Source organism: Podarcis cretensis (genome assembly GCF_951804945.1).
Source record: "Podarcis cretensis genome assembly, chromosome: 12".
Classification (NCBI taxonomy): Eukaryota; Metazoa; Chordata; class Lepidosauria; order Squamata; family Lacertidae; genus Podarcis; species Podarcis cretensis.
This window is the reverse complement of record NC_137181.1, coordinates 25,117,178-25,136,342: the sequence shown is the minus strand read 5'-3', so window position 1 is coordinate 25,136,342 and position 19,165 is coordinate 25,117,178. Positions and strand designations below refer to the sequence as shown.

At 38.8% G+C, this 19,165-nt stretch overlaps 2 protein-coding genes across 3 annotated transcripts in view; one reads left to right on the top strand and one right to left on the bottom strand.

The window, feature by feature from the left end:
- Window positions 1-18,213, top strand: part of STAM (signal transducing adaptor molecule) — a 30,480-nt gene extending 12,267 nt beyond the window's left edge. Inside the window, exons 2-14 of the mRNA XM_079948328.1 lie at window positions 3,104-3,188; window positions 6,094-6,169; window positions 6,264-6,359; window positions 7,202-7,348; window positions 8,917-9,007; window positions 9,292-9,484; window positions 10,076-10,170; window positions 12,170-12,258; window positions 14,530-14,617; window positions 14,852-14,906; window positions 15,822-15,975; window positions 16,519-16,694; window positions 17,008-18,213. Coding sequence (XP_079804454.1) covers window positions 3,104-3,188; window positions 6,094-6,169; window positions 6,264-6,359; window positions 7,202-7,348; window positions 8,917-9,007; window positions 9,292-9,484; window positions 10,076-10,170; window positions 12,170-12,258; window positions 14,530-14,617; window positions 14,852-14,906; window positions 15,822-15,975; window positions 16,519-16,694; window positions 17,008-17,251 — 1,589 coding nt within the window. The 3' untranslated portion in view covers window positions 17,252-18,213. The remainder of the gene's footprint in view (window positions 1-3,103; window positions 3,189-6,093; window positions 6,170-6,263; window positions 6,360-7,201; window positions 7,349-8,916; window positions 9,008-9,291; window positions 9,485-10,075; window positions 10,171-12,169; window positions 12,259-14,529; window positions 14,618-14,851; window positions 14,907-15,821; window positions 15,976-16,518; window positions 16,695-17,007) is intronic.
- The window catches only part of ST8SIA6 (ST8 alpha-N-acetyl-neuraminide alpha-2,8-sialyltransferase 6), a 473,234-nt gene that overhangs the window by 119,083 nt on the left and 334,986 nt on the right, over window positions 1-19,165 (bottom strand). The gene's annotated exons all lie outside the window — the stretch shown is intronic.

Genomic DNA, 19,165 nt, shown 5'->3' with positions numbered 1-19,165 from the left:
CGGCGCTCTCCGCTCATGGCGACGCGGCTTCACTCCGCTAGCTGGGTGACGACTCTCAGCACCGCGCTTACCCCGATGCCGCTCAGAAGCCTTTAAAAAGGCTCCCTCACAGTACCGGGGGGCGCAAAAGGTGCCCACCGAATCTCCTTTGTTCACAGGCTCCGCGCCTGTGATTTTAGGGGTCCCCCGCTTGCCGTAGCGGGTAAGACCCGAACTAACGGAGCAGTCCTGCCTCGGAGCTCGAGGCTCGGACCGCCATTAAGCGCTGGCGCCGACCGGAAGTCCCAATAAAGGTTTGATTGATTGATTGCTATTAAACCCACAAGGCTCACATGCCTTATTCCTGGGTCCTTGAATGCTATCTTACATTTTTAAAAAATGTATAGGTTTTAACTTGCAGTTAGAATACTTAAGGTGGCTTTTTATTGCAAGGATTTATTTTGTTACAGGTTTGTTTATTGTGGACAGCTGGTGCTTGACCTAATTACTGTTGGATATGTATTAGTGTTGGTAGACAGGACAGTGCTTTGTTCTTCCTCTCCTACTAGAGGAGTGAGCCAGTCTGGGCTGATAGCAGTATTAGCATCTTGCAGGTTTACTATAGTCTGGAAACTTTCAAAGGCAGAGATGCTGTTTTCTGTCATTAGTCCTGGTTGAGGGAGGTAAGCATTTTTGTTTATGAGTATTTACTTTAACTTAAATGGTGATAATGTCTGTCTATGGGCAAGCCATGATATTTAGATGCAAAAGCTGTACAGTGGTATCTCAGGCTGAGTACTTAATTAGTTCTGGAGGTCCATACTTAACCTGAAACTGTTCTTAACCTGAAGCACCACTTTAGCTAATGGGGCCTCCTGCTGCCGCCGCACCGCCGTAGCCCTATTTCTGTTCTTATCCTGAAGCAAAGTTCTTAACCTGAAGCACTATTTCTAGGTTAGCGGAGTGTGTAACCTGAAGGGTATGTAACCCGAGGTACCACTGTCTTGGATATTAAAGTTATCGAAGACCCTAGCACATAGTACAAAATGGTTTAGTTTAATACCGTAATTCCTGTACTAATAATTATTTATTTAAAATATTTTTAACTTTGTTGTGTGTGAAATATTATATTGAAAGATTAAGCAAAAGAATGGTAAGCTTGTGAAAGATACATGAGAATGAAAGCATGTGCCCAACTGCCATAGTGCTGAATTGCTGGTTTCCTGGCAGAGCAGGATGTGCAGAACGGTCTCAGCTGCCTCAGCAGACTTTCAAGGGAAGGAACAGTAATGATAAGAAAGCAGTCTAATTCAACCCAGCCCCTGCCCAAACCCCACATCTCTCTTGTGCCTATAATACTGTTGAGTCTGCTCTGTATCTTGGAAATAAGGCAGGCTACAGACTGAAATACATTCTTCAGATTATCAGTCTTGGAAGTTCGAACAAGTCATAAGACAGCTTTCTGGCTTGTCTTCTTCCCAGATTTTTTTTTTTTTTTTTGGTGGGGTGGATGGGGGTGTAGTTTAATTTTTAGTAGAGATGTAGCTTCATCTGGCTGTGTGCTAGTAGGAGGCAATTGGTTTGGAAAGGAAAATATTATGTGTGTGCATAGCTGTCAACCAGAGGTTTCTTGAAGAACCAGAGCCATATAAGACTGTGTCCAAGATTGTTTGGAAAGCATTCTAGCCAGCTGACATTACAAAAAAATAAATCTGTCAATAAATTCATAAAAATAGTCTTGCTCATTGCAGAAGCAGCACTAACATTATACCGATGTCAGATCTTTGATTTCTTTGTAGAAAGACATGAACATTTGAGTTTATTATGCAAATCAAACCTTTACATTAGCTATTATCACCTTAATTCTGTTTTTAATGCATATTTAGGATTGTATATTGGGTATATAACAAACTTAGGTTTTACAACTTAATGCTACCCCAGGACATACAGCAAATGGTAGTTTCATTCCACTTGTAGCTAGGTGGGATGCCATAGCATATGTATTGCAGAACACCTGAGGAATCTTTAAGGGCTTAAGTTCATTATGTACAGCCAAGTGTTGTGACTTGGAGAAAAACTGTTTTCTTTCCCCCCCTAGAACTGTATGTATTTAGAGTTGAATTAGCAAACTGACCAGCTAACAATAGCACGGGATTATCCAATCAGTTATAAAATGTTGAAACAGCTTGGAGTAGTGATACTACTGAATTTCAGAAACAGGAATGAAACCGTGAACTGAAGGTTTTGCTCATTGCTACAGCCTCTGGGACCGATTCCATTCCCCCATTGCAGGACTGATATGAAAGATGATTGATTTGTCATTCTCCTTCCCCTTTCTCCAAACATATCCTTAGGAAAGAGAATGACAGTATGGAGGACTCCTGGAAGTAGAGAGTTTCAAGCCTTGCCTGAGGCCTCCATTGCTGAGAGCTGCTCCCCATTGCTGTCCCTGCTTGTAAGGCAGTGATGGAGACCCCTTAATTAAGATGTTGATGACTTCTTAATGCTCATAAGCCTGAGCCAGAAATGGTGGGAGTCCCAACATCTGGAGGGCCACAGGTCCTTCAACTCTGTTGTAAAGGTTAGATCTGGAAAGAAGGAAGGGCTGGTAGCAGCAGAGGTATTACACAGTGGGTGGTGAGGTGGTAAATCCCAATCTGAATTGGCCTGTTCTAACTTGTTTCAGATCTTCCTAGCCCCACCTTTGGGTCTGACTATAATTCAGAGGAATGGTGTTTTTGAGCTACATTTCAAGGCAAAGTTCAAGCAAGTACATGATAGTGTAGGTGATTATTATTGGCTTGCAGGATCTGCTGGAGCGGCTGCAGCAGAAATGTGTTGACTTGACAAACCAATGTGCTAATGTCTTGAGTAATGAGATGCTGCTATTGAACATGTTCACACCCTCAGAACTACAAGTGTGCTATGTTTTCTTCAGAGTTCATATATTGCTTTGTTTCATCCTGAATTTTATACAATGCTACATTAGGGCTGCATCTAGGAATGTGTCAACATAATTCAGAGTAGGATGACCATATCCGTTTTGATGCATTTCTATTTAGAGTTGATACTGAAGTTTCACTTACTTGATAAAGTTCACTCCAAGCATTTTTGTGTCACTTAGAAAAAGCAACTAGTGAAATGAATACTGCTGAAGACTGGGGGCTCATCTTAGATATTTGTGATAAAGTTGGACAGTCACGAACTGGGTAAGTATACATTTCTTGTTTGAAACACTTCGTTATTTTATTTGGAAGAAGCATAAATAAAACTAGATAAGATCAAACTGCATAACACCTGTGGGAAAACTAGAAAACTAAATGTGTTAATGCCAAGTTATGTACACTGCATTCATAGCCCTAGAATTTTTGAAAGGCACTGGACATTTGGAGAGTGCTTTCAGCAGAATTGCTTATGTGATTAATGCATGTGATTAAAAAAAAAATAGTATTTTCTAAAAAGTTTCATTAGAGACTTTATGTTGTGTTTTGCAGTATTTGTATAATGCACTGCTGAAATCAGTTTGATATTGAAAGCTTGTTTCATCACCTTTTTTGGGCAGAAATTAAGCGCCCTCTTCTTGAATCTTCTTTCTGAATGATCAAGCAGTCTATCATCTAATTTTTCCTCTGAGTTATCTAAATACTGTCACCTGTTGGATAAAGTGTTTCTTTTAAAAATAATTTCTCATACCATTTAAAAGCACTTTAGAAAGAGAGCTTAGAGCACACACCTCATCTTAGCAGAACCATTTGGCTGATTGATGTAATTTATCAACTCATTTTCCTCTCCCCTGTACCAATGTGTCATAGTATCTGCATGTGTAAGAGTGTAGTGCGCTTTACAACTTGGTTCTGAAACTTATTTGCAGTTCTGTATTGTAGGAATTTTTAAACAAAATATTTGGGATGTAACTCAAACCCATCATTACTGACATGATTAAATTACCCTAAATTAATTCTAAGTCTAGTGTCTGCATTATTCAAAGAAACAAATGCTGAAAATGAAGATTGATTTGCCTAATTCCTCCCTTAAAATGCTGTGCTACTGTCTCCCTATATGGAGTTTTAGTGAGAATATTACTTATGATCTGTCTAATTTCCCTTCAGCTAATAATTATCAACTTTTTCTTATCTGCAAGTGCTCTGTGGATTTAGTTCTACTTCAATCTGGGAGTTGGGGGAGAAGGACGGATGTTGATATGAGAATTATCCTTTAGCTTACAGATTGGACAGATGGCAAACAGATCCCTTCAAATCTTGTCACTCCATGAATCAACTTTGCCTTACAGCATAACAGTTTATTTCATTTAATATATTGTTAGGTTGCCTTTCAGGGTCAAATGCAAGGCAGCTTCAAACATATAAATACAGCCATCTGAGACTCCGGTTGATAATTTGATAAACTCTTTAAATATAAGGCCTTGAATGTCATATTATTTTTATAACTGAACTCAACAGGTTTGCTGACTGCAAGAAAATGAAATATGTGCTGCTTATGGAATAGAGCATATATTTTAATTAAAGTATCACCATAAATGCTAGTTTTTAGTGCTACGTTAACAGATTGTGATTATAAACTGCTGGTCTATGCCCTAATAAACTGATTGATTGATTGTGGTTATATTGATAAGTATTTTAAGTTTCGTTGAAGTTTTCCCTATTTATTTGCATATGAGTTCATAAATGTAATTTATTCATTTTCCTCCTAATTATTTTGATAGAAAACTTGATAGCAGCTGCTTCTTGGAATAAGACAAGTTCACAGTTTTGTACAGAGTGAAGTGACCATGCTATGTCACAGCATTTTCTATAATTAGTAGTGTTAAGTATGAAGCAGTGGTTTGTAAAACAGACACCACCAAATATAGATTACTGAAAGCTGCAGTGTAACTTAAACTACAGCTTCCTTTATGTGGCTGGGTATCAGTGCTTTATGTTAAAATGAAATCAGGAACCCCCCCCCCAAAAAAAAATCTGCAAACATTTTTTAAAAAAGTAATCTCATAAAGATAGAAATCTAAATGTTAGCTGCTGTTTGTTTCATTAGTCAATATTGTGTGAAACAGCTAAATTTCCTCACTGGAGTCTTTTGAAAAAGCAGATTCTATTATGTAGTGAAGATGGGCTACATTTACTCCTGTTTCTCACTAAAACATGGCATGTATAATTGCAACTCCATACTTCAAGAAATACAGTATCTATTTCCTTCATATACAAAATATCTCTTGGTAGCAGTTAGTTACACTCTGACTGACAGTCTGTTAGCTTCTGGTCTTCTACAGTGACCTGTGTCTTCTCATACTTTCTCAGATGCTGAAACCTCTGTAAATAGGCTGCTGTCTGGAATGGCTAGAACATTGGCATTTGTACCTAACCTCTGAATCTTAAGTTTATCCATCCTTCTGTTTGAGTTGTTTGTCATTCAACCCCTTTGCTGTAGATGCTGGGCCAGTAAATGACTGATCTCTTGCTATTTTTCAGTTAGGTGGTGCACTATGTGTGCTGAGAAACTCCAGATTCTAGCAAATCGTCCCAAGTTCTACAGGGAGCTAACTTTGATACAGAATTTAACTGTTTATCTTGCCTAGAGAAAATTGAAGGATTTGTTATGGAAAGTCATGCTACAAAAATTCCCTGGACTGAGATGCCATAGGTGGATATACATAGGATAGAAGTACACCAATTTTGGCTTAGTGCATTGAACCAGTCATTATTTGTGGTCTCCAGCAACCAAGACTAGCTACTTGCCGTTGCCTTTTTCACTGGGTTAATCTTGTGTCAGGAAGCGGAAAAATCTCATTGAGAGAAATGAGTACTGTATTTTCTTTGCACAGTTGTTTTTTTTCCCCTTGAGAAAGTGGATCATTGCATTGAGGGTATGCCACAGGGACTCTTGCCACTGAAAAACAGGCAAATTGTGTTATGGAGTGTCTCAGTCATTTTCAAACACATTTTCCTTAGCTGCTAGCTTCTAAGAGAGGGTTTGCTACCTTCCAAGTAGCTGAATCAGAAGCTTGCTCTTACTCTCTTGTGTGTGTCCATCCCTTTCGTTGTAATGCATATTGTTGTTTATGCCCGTATATTTAAAAAAACTGCTTATCTTATTTATCAGGCCTAAGGACTGTCTTCGGTCTATTATGAAGAGAGTGAACCACAAGGATCCCCATGTTGCTATGCAAGCGCTGACCGTACGTGGCCTTTGGAAAAAAAATCTTTGCTTAATTTTCATGTTCTACTATAAAATACTTTAGTTCTAATCTCTCTCTCTCTCTCTCTCTCTAGCTTTTAGGAGCATGTGTCTCAAACTGCGGTAAAATATTTCATTTAGAAGTATGTTCAAGAGATTTTGCTAGTGAAGTAAGCAACGTGCTAAATAAGGTATTCTATTTTGAGTCTTTTCAATTTGTTTATGTCAAGTTAAATGATTCCTGAAGTGGGGTAAAATACATTTGGGCAATGGAGTCATATACATATGGATGAAATGAGGGATAGTCTTGTAAGTCTGTTGTTACAAAAACAAGAAGCATTTTGTGGCCCTTCAGTCCACAAAAGCTTGTGCCATAAATTTGTTAAGCTTTTAAGTTACCACAGGGCTCTTGCTTGTGACTTTAGAGTGGTTTCTGAGATAAAGTTGTTAATCTATAACACTTCCTCTGCCTCAAGATAATCAGAAGATCCTTCTTTCTTCTGATTTAACTTCTTGTTGTCAAATGCTGGCCCAAACTAGTGTTAGGTGGGTTTGGGTGATCTCCCAGAGACAGAATCTCATACTTGTCAGGACATCTCACTTTCCTCTTTTCATCTGAATACAAGGTGGGGGATAAATTTTAAACTGGTTTGGGGTTGATATGAACAAACATAGCAAAACAATTTGTGCTTCTTTTTGAGGGTTATAGTAAACAGCACTGAAGTCAGTGTGAAAAGTTAGTCATTATAAGTTACATCAAACTGATTTAAGTGAGACCCAAGTGCAGTTAACATGGACTAGTGCAGTTAACATGGACTAGTTTTGTTGCTATGGCTCTGGAAATGGTTTTTTGCTAATTGATTTTTTTGAGGGTTTTTTCAATTTTTTATGTTCAGATTTTATTACATTATTTTTATACTTGTATTTTATTTACCTCATTCAGTGGACATAGTCCAGAATGGCTGCTTATAAATAAATGACTGCTTACAAATAAATATATTTGTAAACTATATTAGCATTATCCTTTTTACAGGGTCATCCAAAAGTCTGTGAAAAATTGAAAGCACTCATGGTGGAATGGACAGACGAATTCAAGAATGATCCCCAGCTTAGTCTGATATCTGCAATGATAAAGAACCTTAAGGAACAGGGTGTTATGTTTCCAGTTATTGGTTCACAGGTAAAGTGCTAATTTGCAAAAACTGTAGTTAATGTGAGATGTAATACTAAGAAGGTCTACGAATTATCAGTCTGCTGTTTTGCTTCCTGAATATAGATGTTGTTGATTCTTTCCCATGTCACTGTTCATAAAAATGCACACCAAGTCATTGTTCTCCATGAAGCATCTCTTTTTCATTTTAAAACTTTCGTCTTCTGATGCAGACCCTTACAATGCCAAATCAACTTGGTGGCCATGCAAAAGTTAGAGAAGAAGGTCCAAACACTTTTGTGTGCCAAAATGGTGTTGCTAGATTACAGCCTTAATTTACATGAGTGAAGATGAGAGCTTTGATATGTCAAATGCTTTCACTGCAATAAGTTTGAGCTCATTAATTTAATATATGGGTGGGCAACATGATTCAGAAAGTGCATATAATCTCAATTTTTGAGTGGTGGAAATGTCATCCCTACCCGTCATTATGAAGAACATCCACGTGGCTTCCAAGTTCATATCCTTTGTAATTGTTTAAATTGTTATCTGAAAATGGCTCAAGCCTACATCTTGGAAGGCAATAATGATGCACGCTACTAGTCCATGTTTTCTTGCTTATTTTCATGGCAAGGGGATGTGTTTGTAAAGCAGTGGTAGGCAATTTGTAGCCTCCCAATGTCGTTGGCCTGCAATTCCCATCAACCCCATTCAGTATATCCAATGGTAGGGGAGTTGTAGTCTGGCAGTATCTGGGGGACTACAGCTTAAAAAGTAAATCAGTTTGTTTGCTTGCTTGCTTGCTTGCCAAATAATTGAATTCAGCCAAGGGCTGAATATAAAATATAATTCACAATATAAAAACAAAGAAATAGATAACAGACAAAACAGGACCCCCCCTCTAAGTTTAAAAGGCCATAGATTGTTTAATTAGCCACAGACCTGGGAGAAGAGGAATGTGGAATAATAATAATAATAATAATAATAATAATAATACCCTGTCCACTCTGGGCGGCTTCCAGCAGAATATAAAAACATAATAAAATATCAAACATTGAAAACTTCCTGACACAGGGCTGCCTTCAGATGTCTAAAACTTGTGTAGTAAGCTTCTCCATGATTGCCCCCCTCCACTTCCTCACTGATCAGAGATTACAGCATCTGGGAGCAATGGGTCCAAGGAGAGAAGTCAAAGGGCCACAGAAAAGGCTGTTGAACCAGATGGGGAACCCACAAGCCAGAGGTTCCCCATTCCCTGTCCTAATACCACCTTGCTAATTTAACAGACCATTCACAAAATGTTCTATGACCTGTCAAGAAAATACTGCAACAGTAATTTACCCATGATTTCTAGTTGCCAATTCAGATGTAACATGAGATGAGTTCCATGGCTCATTTTGAGGTTTTTCATTTGCGTGCGCTGATGCAACCACTAACCATTACTGAGAGGTGAACTCTTAAAAGGTCAGCTTCCCCCGCCCCTTCCTCAAAAGAAGCTGATTTTTTTTACTAATATATTTCTGATATGGCCACAAATGCCGGATTTAATATATTGCATTGAATTTTCAAATAACATTTACCCTCTTTGCTCCTGTAAGGCTGCAGAACAAGCGAAAGCAAGCCCAGCTCTAGTAGCCAAAGATCCTGGAATAGTAGCCAACAAGAAGGAGGAAGAGGATCTAGCTAAAGGTTGGTTATTGCTTGATCAGAATCTTCAGATGATCACAGCTCATGATTGGGGCTCCAGATTTCAACCCCTCTCCCCATGGGCTGGATCCACATACTGTGAATAGAACAGTATCATTCTGATAGAGAGGGAAGAGGGAGGTATTATGGCAGATTCCCCCTGCCCTTTGCAGCTTTCAGCATCCCCTCAATGCTGTTCCATAGGCTTCCCTCATGTGCATAAATTCAGAGAGAAATCCTTATTTTGTTTTGCTTACACTTAAGTTGGATTTATTACTTTTTTCCAGCTATTGAATTGTCACTTAAGGAACAAAGACAACAACAAACGCCTCTTTCCACTCTTTATCCAAGCACCTCAAGCCTCTTAACTAATCACAAGCATGAGGGCCGAAAGGTTCGGGCTATTTATGACTTTGAAGCTGCCGAAGATAATGAACTAACATTTAAAGCTGGAGAACTTATCACTGTACTTGATGACAGGTAAATCTGCTGGAGTCCACAAATCACATTTGCACAGTAGATATTTGGGGCAGGCAAACTCGTGAAGCTGCAATTCACAGTTGACACACTTGCAAGCTCCATTTACTAGCGCTTCTATTTTGTCAACTGTACAGGATTGTGATATAAATCTTGAAGCCCTTTTTTTGCATGCTTACTTCCAAAGAGACCCAGGAGTTTTAGATCTTAACTTCATTGGATTGGATCGAGAGTATGTTGTCATTCCTATAAAAGTGGATCCTGTCTTGTCTTTCTTTCCATACTGTAATGAACCAGAAGAAAAATCAAAGGCCCAAATGGTTGCTAGAATAATGAAAGGGCCTCTTGAAATTTGCCCTTCAGGGTGGATAGAGATGGAATTGGCCTAATGTTTTTGACCATTGAACTCTTCCTCTCACATGCATAGACTCAGAGACTTGTAGAGTTGGAAGAGACCATGAAGATCATCTAGTTCAACCTCCTGCAATGCAGGAATCCTTTTGGCCAATGTGGGGCTCGAACCCACAACCCTGAGATTATGAGGCTCATGTTTTCCAATCTTTCATGTCTAATTCTTTTATTTCTAACCTATAGTGATCCAAACTGGTGGAAAGGTGAAACACATCAAGGGACAGGATTATTTCCTTCTAATTTTGTAACTGCTGATCTTACTGCTGAACCAGAAATGAGTGAGTAATGTAATGTTCACATAGAAAAGTGCAGTGGTTTTAGCACATTAAAGCTTAATACATCAAATGCAAGTCCCTGTTTTACACCCCCCTCTACATAGATTATATCATTTTATAAACAGTCTTAATAGTTATTTCTTGAATTGTTAGCTTTATTATTTGATAGGAACTTTTCATAATTTTGTCTTCTTAGAATAATTTATAATTTCATAATTTAGCCCTCTCAGAAGGACTAGTTATGTGAGAGTTCTGAAGCTAACTCATGTAATAGAAAGCTCGATTCCCGCCTCTACGTATTTTCTAATATTGTTACAAATGCTGATAGGCAAAGAGGATGCCGTTTGTCTGGAAGAGAATACCCTGGGTTATGCTAGATATGGCCTATTCCCTTCACTGATCCCTTGATGCAGGGGGAAATGAAGTATCAAAGAAAAGTATTTTGTAATTTTTTTAGTGTGGGAATCTCTGATCGTATTTGCCATCTTGCAAAGTCAGACAGGTTTTGTAAAAGGCTCCTCCTTCCACCATTCACTTAATCTTATTACATTAGCATTCTATCCCCAAGAGCCAGTCCAAAGGCAAGTTAGGGTTGTATTCAGTGTAAGTTTTACTCTGGGTAGACCCATGGAAATTATTATTCGCAACAAACTTAAGGCCAGTAATTTCATTGGGTCTGCTGTGAGTAGGACTTAGTTGTCTACAACCCTTGGTTTAGAATGCCTAGATATCCAAAACATGAGTCCTTCCTAGTCTGAGTATAATATGAATAAAACATGAATGTCTAAACTTATGTGACGATGACCCATTTTATCTTCAATCTTATTTTCCCCTATTGGCTTTACTGGTGTGTGTGTTAGGTGGGTACTTCTACTTTCCTTTGTTTAATTCTAAATGTGCAGTACTGCATGTAATTTCAATATTCAAGAAATACGTTTTTGAAAACGATCCCCTCATTCTTCTTTTTTTCCATTTGGAAGATTCCAGTTATTGAAAACTTCAATATTAGCATAACGGTGAAGAGACTTGAGTTACAACTCACTGGCCTGAATCTTAAATCTGCCATGCCCTAGTTGGTTAACCCAGCACACTCCCTCTGAGCCTATCTCCCCATCTGCAACGCAGGAGATAGCAATAGCGATTTAAACTTACAAGACTGTTATGAAAATTATAAGAATGCATGTGAAGTGCTACGAATACTTGAAAGTACCTTGCAAATGTTAAGATGGTGATGATAATTTGTTAAAAAACACAGAAACTTATAAACAAATATCTATAGACTAGAATCTGGATCCTGAATGACTGCTGCACTCATGCACAGAGGTCCCATTTATTATACTCCCAAAGTCACACCCACCCAAGGTTTGAGGTCCTTTCAGAATGGCACCATAAGAGGTGACTGTCAGAAATAAATGTTGTTCTTGCCACCATGTGTGAACAGTGTTTTCCACTTGCTGGTGATGATGCAGGATCTTTTCCACAGAATCATATTGAGACCAAATACCTTTATGTCATGAACTATAAACAAAATAGTTTATAAACTATAAACAAAATAGGGACGCAGGTGGCGCTGTGGGTTAAACCACAGAGCCTAGGACTTGCTGATCAGAAGGTTGCCAGTTTGAATCTCCCCGAGACGGGGAGAGCTCCCATTGCTCGGTCCCTGCTCCTGCCCACCTAGCAGTTCAAAAGCATGTCAAAGTGCAAGTAGATAAATAGGTACCGGTCTGGCAGGAAGGTAAACAGCCTTTCCGTGCGCTGCTCTGGTTTGCCAGAAGCGGCTTAGTCATGCTGGCCACATGACCCGGAAGCTGTACGCCAGTTCCCTCGGCCAATAATGCGAGATGAGCACCGCAACCCCAGAGTTGGCCACGACTGGACCTAATGGTCAGGGGTCCCTTTACCCTTTACCTTATAAACAAAATGCCTCGATTACATTTTTTTTCCTCAGTCTAAAACTTTGTGTTTCTGTTCAGTATTCTGTCAACTTATATTTCCGCAGTGAAAACCGAGAAGAAAACCGTGCAATTCAGTGATGAAGTTCAAGTTGAAACAATTGAACCAGAGCCTGAACCAGTTTATATTGATGAAGTAAGTACAAAAATGTAGACCAACAAGGGGTATATGATAATATTTATAAAACTTTTCAGTTTGAGACTTGGAAGCACTTTTTTCAACTTACACAAATACTAATGCTTTCCTTCATTTTTAAAATGTGATTAGATTATTATAATAACTTCAAATATTTTGATTTTGAAGCAGAATATAATGGCTTTCTTGTGTCTCCCCATCTTTGTGCTTCACTTTCTGTCTTAATTTAAAGAAGTAGTTCACACTACTGTCTGGACTTCCTTAAACTGTCTTGTTCTGACTTCTCCTGTATTCAGTAACCAGTTCTCCTGAATTGTGTTCAGCATTAGTCATACTTGCAGTGGACCCATTGAAATGGATGTCAAGGCTAACATTCCCATGGGTGCATTCTGAGTAGAACTTAGTTGGACACAGACACACCCTTTATTAGAAATACTAAACACACTTATTTCTGAACAATTCCCATTGAATGGCAAGACTTACTTCAGGTAAACCTTTGTAGTGTTGCACAGGTGAAGTACAAAAAAGGGAAGATTACAAATCTTAAAAGTCCAGTGTGTTACTTTTCTGCATAAATATTTTTGAGAAAAGAAAGGAAAACACCTATATCTTGAACTCTGTTGAAACATTTCTTAGCAGAGACCACCAAATATTACATGCTGAATACCTGATACTGGTTTTTATCACGGTGTTCCGTTGTGCCAGAAGCGGTTTAGTGATGATGGCCACAGGACACAGAAAGCTGTCTATGGACAAATGCCGGTTCCTTCGGCCTGAAAGCAAGATGAGCGCCACAACCCCATAGTCGCCTTTGACTGGACTTAATCATCCAGGGGTCCTTTACCTTTACCTTTTTTTTTTAACAGTGTTTCTGTATTTGTTTTATTAAATGAGGCCCAGCTTACTCTCATAGTGTATTAATATCAAATTCTTGTCTTTTGTGAAGTGTTTGCCTTCTGGATTATGAGCTTGAATGGCTGTGTTCTGTTTTGTGTATTTTCTATTTTTATTTTCTTATTTTTGTATCCTGCCTCTCTTTTGTCATGGAAGCCAAGTTGGTTCCCACATTTGGTCACCCATCTAGGCATTGGCCAGACCCAGATCTGCTTAGTTTCAGCAAGGTGGTGGCTTTATGTGTCTTCAGATCATATCCTGGGATATTTCTGCCAGGGAAAAAAAATCCTTGTCACATTCATAAATATTTGCAGTTGCACCACTAGGTGGCAGTGATGCTCGTACTGTATGAGTAACATTAACTACTGGCATTCCATTTCAGAAATTCTTATAGAGTGACAGTTGAAAACAGCTTATGTGTTTGAAGGATATAGACGCTGTGAACTTCTTGCACAGTGTGTTGTGCATGTGGGTGTATTATTATTTACTTGTATATCAAAAGACTTGCATATAAAAAGTTGCTAATAACCATGTTAGTAGATGTGCAGTTTCCAGAGAATGTTATTTCTATTGTATTCCAGTTAACTAATCAATTTAAAATATTTAGAAAAGTCTCCACTTAATTGACTCATTTATTTATTATTGTACAAACTTACAAAAACCGTGGATGAGAGGCAGCATCTTTGAAGAGGGAATGCTTCTTGCAGCATTTTTAAAATAAAGTGTTTTTCCCCCTTCAGAACTATAATGCTATGCAGTTTAGTGAATTAAAGTTTTTGAGGTCCGTATAATTTTAGATTATTTGTTTGGGTGACTACAGTACAGTATATGCATTATAAAAAATTTAGTTTAAAACTTCCACCAGGTGTGCATTAAGGCAAGGCTGTTCATAGAAGGGACATCCTTATTGTTAAGACCTTGAGAGGAAAACATGCCTATTGTCAAACCTGCTTGTAGAATGTATTGTCAGTGCTGGCACTGTTTCTCTCATAGAACGACAGAACGTTAACAGCTAATAAACGGTGCATGTAATGTTTTTATTAGAACTATTGTAACACTTCAACTGTGCCCGTAGAAAAATGCAGATAGTTTCTCATGCTAAAGTGGACCCTGGACTTAATATTTCCGATTCAGCAGCCACCCACATGCTACATGCCAGACAACTTTTAGAATTAAAAGTTTCTCATCTTTTGAAAGCACTTTCTGATATGTCACGGAGGTCTGCTGTTGGGTTTTTTTTTTTAACGCTGTTGGTTGTGCTGAAGTCATTGTGTGTGCTCAAGTTGTTGGGAGTGCCTAAAGTAATTCTTTGAAACATAAATTATGGACTGCTCATAGATCTGAACCCAAATAAATAATGTGTGTGTCCTATTCTAGGATAAAATGGACCAACTGTTGCAGATGCTGCAAAGTGCAGATCCAGGTGATGATCAGCCAGACCTCCCAGAGCTGATCCACCTTGAAAGTAAGCTTTCTTTCCCCCTGTTCTGTCCTCATAGTCACAAACAAGTTCCCACCTAAGGACTACAGGATGCTAACTTCATCATTTCTCTAAAATATTTACTTGATTATCTCAAGTCATCTTGTTTGTTTTGTGGAAAGTCTTCTCTTTTAGTATAACTTTTTCTTAGCTAGCTTGATGTTCATTATTAATTTTTTTTTGAGATTTATAGTTTTTCTATTTACATTGTGTTTCTAGCAATGTGCCATCAAATGGGACCTCTCATTGATGAAAAGCTAGAAGATATTGACAGGTAAGAACAGATATCAAGAGAGAAACACCTGATATTGCAAAGCAGCAATTGTTTTGTTTTAACCACTTATGTGTCCTACTTCTGAACTTCGTAAGCTACTCTTGAATCCTTTTTGGATTAACAATGGGATAAAAAACCCTTTAAATTAAATAAATAACTTTAAAATGAGATAGGTTTATCTTTAGAGATAGGGTAGCTATTTCAAAACAGAAGGTCTTGTGCATTTTCAGTAATGACAGCTAATGCAGCTTTTTAAAGTTATGGACCAGACATTTGACTAGTATTTGTACATAGACAACTTTCTTTATATCCTGTACTAATTCTTCATGGTAAGGATCACAATTCCCTGTCTCCAACCCCCCGGTCCCCCCAAAAAAATTGCGGTCATTTTCTCATAGTAGGAGGTATGGATGGCTTCCCTGGCAGCTATCTGTTAGTTATCTTTGAGTGTCTGTGTACTACTTTAGGGCAGGCATTCAATTCTCTGTCTTACCTCCTTTCATGAAGTCTCCATACCTGGTTCCCTTGCATAAATTGAAACATCCGCTGTCTCTGTGTAGCACTTCGGTTCTTTAGGAGGTTGGAGGAAGAGGATGGAAGTTCCCTTAGTTGCTGCTGTCAAAAAGCATGAGAGCGCTCTTTCTCTTTTAAAGACTCTGACTGCAACTTTACCCTTCCTCCATTTGCAGTAAAATGATGCCTCTTTCAGTGGATAAGTCGAGGTTGGGGAGCCTGTGGCCATCCCAGTGTTGGGCTACAGTTCCCATCATCCCTGATCATTAGCTAGACTGTCTGGGGCTGATGGGAGTTGTATTCCAAAAGGATCTGGAGGTCCAGCCACCCTATGATAAACTATAAAGCTAGTATCTGTTTTGTGTAAAATAATGTTCATTGATATTGAAATGTTTCATTCAGGAAACATTCTGAGCTGTCAGAGCTCAATGTGAAAGTGATGGAGGCACTCTCATTATATACCAAGTTGATGAATGAGGATCCAATGTATTCAATGTACTCAAAACTACAAAACCAACAATATTATATGGCTCAGTCCGGTGTTTCTGGCTCTCAGGTATGTATTTGGAGGCTGTAAAGATCTGAGGTAGATAATTGTGTTGTGGCATTGTTCCAAGAAACTGGTGGATAATGCATAATTCAAGTGATAAAGCCAGTTACGTATAGTTGAACCCTTCAACATTAACATTTATAAATTAGTAACTTGTGAGGCCTATAACTTGTGAGGGCTCCTGCACCCAAATATAATGAGGTTATATTATTTAACAGATTTCACAAAACATCATTTACTATGCCTCCCAATTCATTGTATATGATCAAGAGACACAAGAAACTGCAATTTCCATGCATTCTGGGAGGAACTGATCCAGGCTTCTGGAGTTTGTAGGGGTGGGGTTAAGCCCAGTGGTGTGGGGGTGCTCACAATTGGGGGTGGGACAGAGTCATTAGTTAGTACTGTTTACATAAACTAGCCTTTAAAGCAGTGACTATTAAGATGGTTTCAAATCCTGTTTTTATGGCTTTAAGTGGAACAAAATAATAAGCGTCAGTTGACATTAGCTTATTCCTGTGTTTATCTCTTCCCAATGTGTGTGTTTAGGTTTATCCAGGACAACCTCAAAGCAATGCATATTTGGTGGCAGGAAATGCCCAAATGGGTCATGTTCAAGCCTACAGTCTTCCATCAGAGCAGCTACCGCCACTGAATCAAGGCACAATTACTCCAGCAGCAAGCTCTGGATTACCTAGTCAGCCAGTTCAGACATCTTACACAAAGTAATTGTGAAACTTCAAATATCCAAAACTTGCATGTAATGTTAGCTAGAAATGCTTAAGGGAAATAATAATTGACAACTTGATCACTAAAGCTATCTTTGTGACACCTGCAGTATGTTTGGATTGGACATTCTGTATCAGGTTACAGAAACCTCTGCTTTCCTTAGGTTTGCAAAACAGGCTCAAGGCATGCAGTGGGGTGGGGAGACCTGTTTGTTTTTTAAGATGAAGGATCCAATTTCCATTTTTTTTTTGTTTCGTACCTCTTTTCAGTCTACTTACTCTTTTTTCCCCCTCTCACCCTTACCTCTAGCACAATGGTTGGTTCTGTTCCAGGAAGCACATATTCTAGCCAAGCTTCAGTCTACAGCCCACCCCCAACTGCTGCTACTGCTGATGTTGCTGCTTACCAGAATTCTGGAACTATATCTCAGGTGCCAAACTATAACTTAGTCGCCTCATCCCTGCCGCAGCCACCAGGCAGCCAACCACCACCACCACAGCAACAACCTCCATCATCACAACAAAACACTTATTCCCAGAAGGCACTACTATAGGATAGAGGACTTCTGATTCCTAATCTACTCTAACCTCTGCTGACGGCAGTTTACAATGTTATGAGTTTATTCCTTTAATATCTTAAACGTGGGTTATCCTCGGCTTAATAGGAATCTTTCTTGGTGAACAAGTATAATGATTCTATTTGCACTGACTTTTTAGGATTATTATTTTTTTAGTTTGCAAAGGAATTAAAATACTTAGAGGACATTTAATTCCTTTAAAAATGCCTAAAATTGGTACAAGGTTATTTATGTCTGCTGAAACTGGCTAGTTTGTGACGAGTCAACTTGGCAAACTGTTGTGGCATATATGTTTATGTACATATAGTGTGTTTGTGTTAGTGGCCGTTTTGAATTACTATGGTGATCATGTGAATATATAACACAGTGTTAAAATAATTTACTGTTTTATTAATCATGAACAGATGGAACATGTTCATGGATTTTATAAGGATGTTTGTTCAGAGTGTAGGAGAAGGCTCTAACCTGCATATCACAAATACTTACTGGCTATGGATATGCTCTTGAAACTGAATTGCCTAGTTTTTTCATTAATTGTACATTGAATGTGAGTGTTTCCTTCCTTCCTGTAGCCTTTGGGTGCTACTAGATGACACTGTCTACCAAAGTAAGGGGTCTAGAACTTCAGACACTCTGCATTCAGAAAAGATTCTGCTTTTATGAATAATGGTTTCAAAATAATAACTTGCAAGCTGCTAAACATATGGGACCATGAAACACATCTGAACCATTTTATCTTTTATTGTTTAAATTATGTAACTTACATTTTCATGCTAGTTTTGTGTCACCTGAATGCTGAATAGTTATATTCTGTGTACGTTGGTGGAGATCACACCAAAGACAGAGAGGGGGCACTTTGGATGTGAGTGAGTGGCATTTTTAAACTGGAACAAGAAGAAACACTACATTTATTAAAGTCTTGTTAAGGACTGCCATAATTGTCAGATTGCTTCGTTATGTGTATGGTGTTAAAATATTGGTAGCCTTTTTATCCTTCATAGTCTCTGTGTAGTTCCAGAGTATGTCTACTGCACCTAATGCAGATCATCTCCCAACTACATCCAGAAGTTCTAGCCATGGAAATGGTGTTTATGCCCTCTGCCTTCATGGGGAGACTTCGGATTAACGGTTCGTGCCTTGAGCGGTGGAGCAAGCTTAGTTCTCTCTTCGCAGCAGCTTGGGGAACATTTTCTGTAGAATTCATCAGCGAACTTTAGCATTTATCTGAACATAGAATAGTGGGTACCTCTTTCTCTGTTTTGTTTTGTTTTTAATTCCACTTATTTCTTTCTACCTGCAGGTATTGCTATTTCCCTGCAGGTATTTATCTCTGTCTTTCGCTGCACACTTAGGGCATAGCTTTTTAGAAGTAGTGCCTGGTATGCATTTAAGAATTTCCCACCTTGCAGGACACAATATTGGGCATTATGAGATCAGATCAAACAATGGATCTTCGATCTGTGAGTACAGAGGAGATAATCTGCCCACTATTGGCTCATTTGGTGCCTGTTGTGGTACCCACCACATCTGTTTCTGCTACCCCTTTTGCTGTTGTATCTGCTTCTGACGCCAGCATGATAGCTGCTTTGGGTTTGGGTTTCTAAGTTTGCCTCAATAAAGCAATATCTAATAGGCGATAAATAAGGATTGTTAATGACCTTCAGGCTAACCAGGAACCTACACACAGGATGGAGGACAGTAACTTATATACCTCTTTGAATTCCTCCCCAGGACCACAGGATGACTTTGGATAAGTCCATGTGCTCATCTTGGTCTTCAAGGAGAATGCTGAGAATGCTTCTGCCTTCTCTCAGCCAGAGGCACCTATGACTCTGTTTTGCCTGATATTGTTTAAGTCAGTGGCTCCCAAACTCTTCCACCTACTCTGAC